The sequence below is a fragment of the Pygoscelis adeliae genome, unplaced genomic scaffold, assembly GCF_000699105.1.
Source record: "Pygoscelis adeliae isolate BGI_AS28 unplaced genomic scaffold, ASM69910v1 Scaffold149, whole genome shotgun sequence".
Classification (NCBI taxonomy): Eukaryota; Metazoa; Chordata; class Aves; order Sphenisciformes; family Spheniscidae; genus Pygoscelis; species Pygoscelis adeliae.
The window spans coordinates 2,602,166-2,612,802 of NW_008825494.1; the positions used below are offsets into that span (position 1 = coordinate 2,602,166).

The 10,637-nt window shown below is 38.7% G+C and overlaps 1 protein-coding gene across 1 annotated transcript in view; it reads left to right on the forward strand.

The window, feature by feature from the left end:
* The first annotated feature begins 414 nt into the window (after positions 1-414).
* The window catches only part of LOC103923044 (E3 ubiquitin-protein ligase HERC2), a 117,075-nt gene continuing 106,852 nt past the window's right edge, over positions 415-10,637 (forward strand). Inside the window, 1 exon segment of the mRNA XM_009331291.1 lies at positions 415-530. Coding sequence (XP_009329566.1) covers positions 459-530 — 72 coding nt within the window. The 5' untranslated portion in view covers positions 415-458.

Genomic DNA, 10,637 nt, shown 5'->3' on the forward strand with positions numbered 1-10,637 from the left:
AGGGCGAGCCCCCCCGGGCCTCGGCCGCCGCCGGGGGCGACGGGGAGGTGGGTGACCCTGAGAATCGCTTTATGTTGGCCTGCGGCTTGCGTAATCCGCGATCAATTATTTATTTCATGCACCACTTATGGGTCTGAGGGGCGGCGTTGGGCCTCTGATGTAGCTCGGTGCGGCAGAAAGGAGGCTTCCTTCCACGAGTGTTATAGGGAAGGGAAGTGGCGTTTTGGGGGGTTCAAATAGTGTTCTTAATGTGTGTTCCTCTCCCTGTGCAATTTCGGGGGATGTGGACGAGGGAGGTCCTTATTTAGGATAAATTTTTGAAGATCGAGCGGAAGCCATCCCAGTCTGAGCAAAAATAACCTTGTGTGGCTTATTTCATGTGCTAGATCGTTATTTTCCTCATTCTGTGGCAGGTTGGGCTGCTCAGCCAGCCTGGAGAGAAGGCTGGAGAAAGAACCATGTCTTCTGAATGTTTCTGTCTGGCTGCTCAAGCTAGGTTTGACTCCAAATGGTTGAAGACAGACTTACAGGTAAGGAGCTAGATAGTTGCATTGCATCGTGACCTTTCAGGTGCAGATCACGGATGATTTTAGCTGACAAACAGAAGACTGCAGCATTGCTTTTGAGATAGACATACAGGGTTTTTTGAGTATGCTGGTTTAAAACTGATCTTGAAGAAACACTAACTCATTTTGAGCTGCAAATAGATCTGTATTGTCAGTCCAGTCCCTTCTATGTAGAAACAAGCTGGACAACGTATGTATGTTATCTTTGCAGAGTGTCAAAGCACATAGCTGAGTACATAGTATTACTGCTAGAACTATAAAATCTTCATTTAGGCTGTTGGTAAACTTCTTGCCTGCCTGTGAGCTAGCAGCTTTAATGCACAAGAGAACTGAAGCGAAAGGCGATGAAAATCTCATGTATATTTTGAAGAATTCAGATTAGCTTTTACTGTAGTTGTTTGTATAACAGGTGTAGGCTTCCTTTAAATTTTGTCCTTTTTGAAGGGAGTTAATTTTTTGTCAAAGATATGTGGTTGAAATGGAACTGGTCTTTGTTGAAATGTGCGGGTGTGTGGTGAAAGTTTTCTTTTGTCTTAGAAGATGATTTGTTTATTTATCAAAGTTGCATGATACAGGGATGAGGATGCTATCGTGTTTTCCCAATTCAGGTTTGAAAATTAAGTGGAAAATACAGAGAAGTAGAGTGGTTTGGGTCAGTTACACTTGTTTCAGATGAAATGGGTAGCTAGAGTAAGTCCTTGTCTTGTCCATCATCTTCCTTTCCCCCGGATGTTTCATATAGATACCTTACTTTGAATAACCTTTCAAGTTCCTGCTCAAAACTCTGAAATTCTTGTTGAGATGGGCCAGCCAGTGTTATTCCTTTGTTACAGATTAATAATAATAATAAAACCAAATAACTGTGTCCTGAGTGATCATCTGAATGGTTGAGTGCAGCTGTTCTTGTGGTTAGGCAAGGGTTTTTCCCCAAGCAGTTGTGATTCAAAAGCAGCCTTTCTCCAATATTTTACGTCAAACAATCTAAATCGGAATCAGAGGTGACAGATATAGCCTTAGAGGTTACATTATTTAGTAGGTCTTGTATGTAAATGCTGTAAAATGACAGGGCTTGCTCTTGATTTGGCTAGATTAGTTCTATTTTCATCTTTTATTCTTACCGAAGTAAAAGTTTTGATCCAAAGTTAGATGTTTTGGCTAACGTGGTAAATAAACGTAGTAGAAAACAATTTGAAGATAAGTATATTAAGAAATACAGAAATATTTTTGTGTTCCCTGGAAGCTGGCTTCTAGATTACAAATATGTTGCTTCAATGATTGTATAATAGAGGAAAATTTTAGCTGAAAAAGTGGCAATCTTTGTAACAGCTGCTGAATATGCATTGCCTAGTTTTCTTCCGTATTATATGGGGTGAAAAATGTGGCTGTTCATGTGATTTGTCAGATTTTTCCTTTCATCTGTAGTGCCTTTTTTTTCTACATCCCTTTTTTCTGTTTATGTAGACTTTTGACAGGAGGGTTTCAGTTGCCACCCAAACTTTAAGGATTATTTTCAGCTGAGTGTGCATAAATGCAATGAAATATTTGTCTTTTATGACATTGTTGTGTAGTTAATGTGTTGTAATAATTCCTTTTAATACTAAAAATCTTAATTTGTAACAAATTTCTGTGAATAAGCTTTCTTACAAATAAGAGTTCTTCATGAGTAATAACAAGTTAGACTCTAATTGCCAGGGTACTCCCTTAGTTTTCTTTCAGTCATGTTGTAGTCAAAATAATGAGATTAGTGAAATAAGAGAACAGTAATCATTTGTGATCTGCTGGACGCAAACATTACTTCTCTGGAATCTGAAGACTAGCCAGGCCTCCCGGGTATAACATAATTTTCTTACTAGGTTAACTGTTTTTGGTGTTACACAGGTTCTCGTCACAGAACTCTGTCTGGATGTATGTGTTCAGTGTTTAAAAAAATGTGCATGTGAATCTTGAATCGCTCCTTTTTAATGTATTAAATGGCAGATGTCTTCTGTCAGGTAAAGGGGTTTTGGGCTCTGGGGCATTTTTATATTGCATGATTGACTATTTTAGCTACTGGTTGACTAGCATGATCTAGCTGCATGTGAAATTTCTTTATAGGTATAAATCCCGTCTCTTAATCCTTTAAGTTCTGTCTACTGAATATGCTGATTTCCTACTGTGTGTGTTTCTACTGGCTAACTATAGAAGGGCCTTATTGGTGTTCAAGAGACTGTCAACAGGAATTGAAGAGATGAGCATAATACTTAGGAGAGAGTTGAAGGAAGACACACTAGTTTATGTGAATTAATTAAGCTGCCTACAAATTATTGTTTGGAATTAGACCCTGAAACTCTTCACTTTGCAGATAGATTTTTAACTTTTCACTGTACAGCAGTCCAAGAGTGGGTAGGTGAAAGTCCTTGGAGAAACAGAATTATACCGGGAATTCTTACCTTAGGAGACATACAGAGATTGATTAGTCTTTAAAACTAAGTTTTTTTTTGTTTTTAAATGAAGTTCTTCGCTGTTGCAAAATTTGGGGAGTATAACTAGAATTGGAAGTGAAATGTTTCATTTGGTGGGCCAGTAGTATCCAAAGTCTGACTTGCGCCCCCCCTTTTTTTTTTTTGTCACTGTTGCCAGAGAGTTTACTCTTTAGACTTGATGGCTGTGGCAGTTATTGCGGATTAAGCCAGTGAAAGCTCTCTGAAAATCATTGGATTCTTTTTTGCTTTAGCTCAAGACGATGTTGCGTTAATAATGTAATACATGATATTATAATACTATGTGCATTAATACCTCTATAATATAGTGGTATTAATATAATAAGAAAAGAATGACATGTGGATTTTAGCATGGATTGTATTTAATCACCTGTGTGCATCACTGTTCCAGCTGACATTCAGGACAAATTTAAATGTTCTTACTCAGTTTTGGGATGTTACTCTTAAGAGACAAAGCCAGCGTGATGTAGCATATTATTACTTTGATATTCTCTTAAGAGAACCTCTCTCAAAGAGACAAGCCTTTTTGTAATAGCAGCGAGCGTCTAGCCTGCAGGGTTAACCGAAGTGGTGTGAAATGTTAATGGAACTATATCTTGACAATATATTTTTTGCTTGTATTAATTTCTCTGAAACTAATCCATGTTATTATAGGAAGCCAAATGCTCTACAAAGACCCGAGTGCACCCTGTAACTATTCCATGTCTTTTTACTAACTTTGTAATTATTGACCTATTATTGTATGATTTACAGCTGCTCGTATAATTTTGAACTGATGAGAGACATTTGTTTTATTCAAAATCTAAATTTCCCGGTGGAGCAAAATTAAGATACTCTAGATGTTGTCTGAAAAAACACAAACTGTTATAGCAGCTGAAAAATTAGGATAGTTCAGCTTAATCCGAGGTAACATCAGTAGTACAATATGTAATATGTTCTCATATCACATGTGTCAATAATATGTGTATAACATCACCATTAATAAAATAATCCTATGAAGTTGTAAAATAGGTGGATTTTAGTGCAGGCCACTTTTTCATGGGTCATGTTCAACGTAGTTGCTAGAAAGGTTAGCGTGTCGCTTCAATTTCCAATTTATTTTTTTAGATTTGAATTAATACGTCTAAAACCACCTACCTATTTATGTCTATTACTAGTAGAAACCATCATATTTATAGCAAAATCTGTGTGTAATGGGAGATTGTGTTTTAATGGCCGTTTCTAAGGAAGACGTCCTTTTTTTTTTAGAAAGGAAAGTATAAAAAAATATACAAACGGAAGGGAAGATTAAAATTGTTTACTTAAACCTAGGTACTCAGTTTGCTGAATCAAACTGTGTGTAAAATAATTCCGATTAAATAGGTGTACTGTACTACTAATTTAGAACGTTATGCAGAGAACTTTAGCTACTGATGGCTAAATTACGAAAAACTAGAATTGCTGTCAGTTAGTGGGATGCATGTGTGTGTTCGAATGGTGTTTAGTTAGTCTGCTTATTCTGGATCCTGCGGAGAACTATTGTGCTTAATAGCAGGGGATAGAGGTGAAAAACTTCCATTTTCCTGTAGTGTGGAAAAAAACTTCAGGCAACGGTCAAGGTGCAAGAACTGTCTACAAGAGGAATATGATGCATTTTCATCAGTTTTCATTGGGTTCATGGTTGGCAGGCTATTTCTGTCATCATCTTTTGCCACAGAGATGAGAGTGAGCTTTTTGAAATCAGGCAGCCACCTGTAAGAGTTGCATTGGTCTGAAATCTTTTTGCCTTCCCTTCAAAGTTACATTTGGCATTTTGATTTTCATGAAAATCCCACTCTTCTAGCATCTAGATCAGTGTCTTTGCTTGTAAGAAGATAATGTAAACAAATGATGTCTTGACTATTAAAAGCAAGGCATTAGTGCAAGTTGCTTTCTCTATTTTGTTGATTTCCTGTTAATTTTCTTCTTAGTTTTGGTTTTCTGATCAAAAAAGGAAGAAGGGCTTATGTGGAAGTTCTTACAGCAAACTGCAAATGAGAACTCCTACATTTTCGAAGGAAGTGAAGTTTGCAATAGGGATTTTAAAAATTATTTTAAAAATAATGCTGTCCCTCCAAAATAAGTGGTTTCCAGAGGGAGGGGTGAGGACCGTATGTGGAGTGATAGGTTAGAGAAATTAAATTTGATGTTTATGCAAATATTTGGGCTCAAACAGAACTACTGTTCTGCAAATGGAGAAAGCTAGAGAATTTCTCTTCAAAGTTTGAGGGAATTGCGTAGTTTTTCTTTGCGTATGACCAGTAACTGTTAATAAACATTTGCAACAAATGGAAGACCAGTAGACTGTTATTATGGGGACATTTCTAATTTAATCCCAAATCTGTTGAAGTAATGTGGGGTAGCTGAACTCCTTCGGTCTTTGCTATCAGAGCTTTAGAGCAGTATGTTTAGATCTAATGGTGTTTCGCTGTGCTTTGCATAGGTGTGATAAGCAGCTGTGGTTTCAGGGCATGCTTCAGCAGGGAAGGAAGGAAGCGAGGACAAAATACTGAAGAAGACAACAATGAAAAAGGAAACGCAAATTGAATGGATTAAAAGCAAAAACAACAGAGAGACTTGGGAAAGGACTTAATGTTCTGTGATTTTCTTTACCATTACTGGGCTGAAAAAGTTTTGTTTTTTTTTAAATCTATTTCTAAAGAAAAATGTTTTTTAATGTAGTCTTTAAAATACAGCCAATGGCTAACGCAGAAGTAACTGAATGGAAGAAAAGATTCTCTCCCCATCCCCCCCTCCACTGGCAATTCTGAGGTGAAGATTATTTAACTAGCTTATGTTTTAAATCCATATTGACATTTTGTGATTATGAAGTCACTTTCTTGAATTTTCAGTGCAGTTATATAATCAGGAATCCTACCTGAATCAATCCTTGTCCTTTTGTGTCATTTTCTTTTCCTGGCTTCATTTTTCTTGAGCTCAAGTTAACTTTTACAGAGGCTTCTATGCTTTCTGCAGGGAAGTTTATGAAACCACATCAAGAACATGATCTGCTGTACCACATGGAGTAAGCTTTGTCTGACTTAAACAGTTGACTTTAGAAAAAAATTGCAGCTGCTGATTATTTTTAAAAATAACTTATTAAAAGCAAAATTGTAGTGGTGCTTTGAGAATTCTCAGAAGCTTATCCAGTTATGGTTGCAAGATTTAATTTTCTTGAAATGTAAGGAAATGTTAATGCCAATGCCTTATTCTCTAGAGTTGATGGGGATGGATGGGAATTTCACTGCCAGCCCGTTGGAGGATGGCAGCAGCATATGCCAGCAATCAAACTAGATATCCCTTTGACTTAATTAAATGTTGTAGCAGGCAGAATAAATTACAGTTTAACTGCAGAGATAAGATTAGCAAAAGATTAGAGTGGGGGCTGCCCAGTTTACGGTGCAGTGGAGGTTCACTTCAGATCAAGACATGGTCTGGAGATGAGAATGTGTGACAAATGGTGCAAGCGGCTTGTGGTTTGTGAAGGTGAGGTGTGTAGGAGATGAGGATGTGTGGCTGTGGATTTATTTGAGGGGAGGTCAGGAGGTGCCATGGGAAGAACAAGGGAGATTTTGGGCATGGGGGATGGCACTCGATTTGGTGGAATGAGTAGGAGGATTAAGAACATGGGCCAAGGTTGTAAGGCGGTGGATAGTGGTGATGGAGCGAGGAGCTGCTGTTGTCTCAGTCTTGAGAAGGCAGCGTGTAGGTGGTGGGCCAAGCAGGTACTTGGGGTCCTTGTGTGGTTTTTACAGAGTGTACATCTCTGACACTGTTGCCAGTTGCAAAAGTTCAGTGAAAACTCAGTAAGTTAACAAATTAAGAATAATTGAGTTTGTCAAGTTCATCCCTTTAAACGTTCACAAAAGAAGTTAGTAAATTATTAGAGGGAAAGATGTCCACATAAATCAAGCAATTTAGTGAGAGCGTGTTAGACTTAACAAAACACAGGGAGGTACTCCTGTACTTGCAACCCCAGTACGTCAGAAACAATGAAGACACCAAGTGTGTTTTTCTTCTCTTGCACTGCACCATTGATTGCCTTGTGAACTTTCTTTAAAGAACTGAGTGGAAGAAGAGCTGTATTTTTGAAGCAGAGTCATATTTTTTGGAAAATAGAAACCAAAGAGACATGTTTTCCGAATTTGTTCTGAACAAAGTTCTAGTTCTCCTGTCTCAGCACTTGGATGTGTTGATAGACTCCTTGCAAATGACTGAATGCAAGAAGTATCGGTGGGAGCAAAAGAAGGAAGTAATATGTGCTTGTGCAGGCTAAGATAGTCTTAAAACACTGTAGAAAGAAGGAAAAGCAGTATTGTGTAGTCAAAGCAGATATTTGACTTTTCTACCGTACAGTTCACTTACTGTTATCTTCAGCTGCTAGTTTCACAGAATCACAAATGGTTGAGGTTGGAAGGGACCTCTGGAGGTCATCTGGTCCAATCCTCCTGATCAAGCAGGGCCACCTAGAGCCAGTTGCCCAGGACCATGTCTGAATGGCTTTTGAATATCTCTGAGAATGGTGACTCCACAGCCTTCCTGGGCAGCCTGTGCCAGTGCTTGGTCACCCTCACAGTGAAAAAGTGTTTCCTGACGGTCAGAGGGAACCTCCTGTGTTTCAGTTTGTGCCCACTGCCTCTGGTCCTACCACTGGGCACCACTGAGCAAAGCCTGGCTCCATCTTCTTTACACCTTCCCTTCAGATATTTATATATGTTGATGAGTTCCCCCCTGAGCCTTTTCCTCTTGAGTCTAAGCAGTCCCAGCTCTCTCAGCCTTCCCTCATAGGAGAGATGCTCCAGTCCCTTAATCATCTTCGTGGCCCTCTGTTGGACTCTCTCCAGTATGTCCATGTCTCTTTTGTACTGGGGAACCCAGAACTGGACCCAGCACTCCAGGTGTGGCCTCACCAGTGCTGAGTAGAGGGGAAGGATCACCTCCCTCGACCTGCTGGCAACACTCCTCCTAATGCAGCCCAGGACACCCATTAACCTTCTTTGTGGCGAGGGCACATTGCTGGCTCATGTTCAACTCGGTGACCACCAGGACCCCCAGGTTCTTTTCTGCAAAGCTGTTTTTTCCAGCTGGGTTACCCCCAGCATATATTGGTGCCTGGGGTTGTTCCTCCCCAGGTGCAGGACCTCACACTTCTCCTTGTTGAACTTCATGAGGTTCCTGTCAGCCCATTTCTCCAGCCTGTCAAGGTCCCTCTGGATGGCAGCATGACCCTCTATTTATAGAGGGTCTAGCATATTAGCTACTTCTCCCTGTTTCTGATGGTTAAGTGAAATATTTCACTTAAGGGAGTTGTGAAGATTCTATGACGGTTATAAAATTTTGGGATCATGAAAATTAAACTGCTTGAATAATTTATCACTTAAAAACTCAGACTTTTCTTTCACTTTTGGCTATCATAGTGGCAATTCACTGTTTAATATGTCTGCTGAACATCAAATAGATTAATAGTGAACTTGTTGCAGCTGGAATTGAGTTGCCCTCAGTTATGACAGGTGAATTGGTTGTAAATACTGTTTCTTAATTGTCCTTTCAGTTGGTTGTTTTGATTATTGCTACAAAAAAAGGCCAGTGCTCCTTTCCTTTCAAACATGTCTCCTTTCCCCCCTCCCCCAACACATATACCATTGGCAAAATATTAACTACAACCCGAATAAAAGCAAAATTGTTTATCTGAAGGCTGCTTACGGTGTAAGCTTCCACATGAGGTATTTGGCGAAGGAGGGGGAATTCTCTCTGACTTATAATCTTGGTGGTTGCTCTTATCTTTATGCAACATACCAAGAAAATGACTTTGATAAGAATTTGAACATCAAACCCAAGGCAGAAGAAATTTTGTTTACTTTTTCAGTTTTTAGTTGCTTGAAAGACTTGGGTGAACTTTGTGCCATGTAAAAGGATTAGAGGTTAAAATGGGGAAAACAATTCTTGATCCTACTTTACAGCAATGCTTACAAAAGTAGTACATTTTCTGAAATAAAACAGTACTGCATTATGAAGAACCTTGAATTCAAAGCCTGTAGGCCTTTAGATTGTAAGCTTAAGGGCTGTGAGAATCACTTACCATACCAAGGTGATCTCAGAATGTAAATAAAATGTATGAAAATACAGTTATCAGACAAAAATCTTAACTTTGTGAAAACCATAATTTATTATGCAACCTATCTGGAGGGTTGCCTCACTCACTATTTTTTAAGCTTGTATTTTAGCATAGGTTAGCACTCAACAGGGGAATGTTTAAAAAAAAAATCTTCTAGCACATATGAGCCAAAAATAGTGAAACAGTTGTGTTTAGCTATTTTTGCAAGGAAAAAATTGTGAAAAATAAATTCCTTAAGTGCCCCACTAAAGTATATGACTAGATGTGATGAAACAGAAAGGCCACGCCATTTATTTTTGAAATAGACTGAGAACAATGCAAGAAATTCAGTCAATGGTGAATGGTTGATTTTTTTTTTTTTTGCGCTGTTGAAATGCAACTTTACTTCAGACTATTCCAATTTTTAAAAAAATAAGCCAAACGTAAAGCTTTTAGCAAAACACAGAATCTTTGTGAAAGCTTTACGTGCTGACTAGCTCCGAAGAACAGGGACTGTACCTTTCAGTAAAGCATGATCACAGTGTAATTCTGGTGCTGCACAGTTGATAAATTGCAGATAAGTTGAATAATGTCTAGCTCACAATGTGTGATTCTTTTCCCTCTTATCCCCCCGAGATCAGGAAATAGCAAGTGACAAACACGTACAATGCATCAGCTCATATTTTATGCTGAAAGAAAAACGATTGAGGTCATTAATACGTGTTAGAGTGGATTTCTGAAGTATGCAATATGAAGTAAAGAAACTGCTACGGTAATTTAGTGTGTTACAGTGGTGTCAAAACATGCAACTTGTCTCTAAGTCTTCACGTTAACTGAGATCAGCTAGATCAGCAAACGACTTCCCTGCTGGTGGTTGTGACTCTTAAAACCTGTAATCTTTAATTGTTAAAATATCTTTAGGAAATAGATCAAAATAAAGTATAAGTGGACTTCTCTGTGTAAAGGTGAATATTTTAAGCAGTTGTGTAAGTAACATCTTTGTACTACTCCTCAGTTAAAACACTTTGGATTTGAATACTAGTTACGTAACACAAAGAGGCTTCTGAATAAGCCTTCAGCAGGTTTTTTTTTTTAATGTCTCCACTGCACCACTTTGGTATGCTAAAGGTATTCTGTTTTTCAATATCCTTCCTCCCTTATGCTATACGGTTGCAAATTATAGCCTGGATATTACAGAATTCATTTGGGATGTCGACACTTGTTTTGCAGCTTTTTATAAAGCAGAGAACAACATCAGTAGAAGACAAGTTATCCTGGTCGTTAGGATTCTTCAAGGGAGATCCAAATTGATAAATCATTAGGAGACACACGTTACAGCCAGTGCTTTCATGAGCACCTCCAGCTAGCACAGTCCTGCCATTTGTCGTATTGCACAGAGAGTGTATTGGGAACTGACCTGGGCTGAGGTGGCCCCTCGCTCTTCCCCCAGGCGCAGCTGGTTTTACATGATCTGGTTCA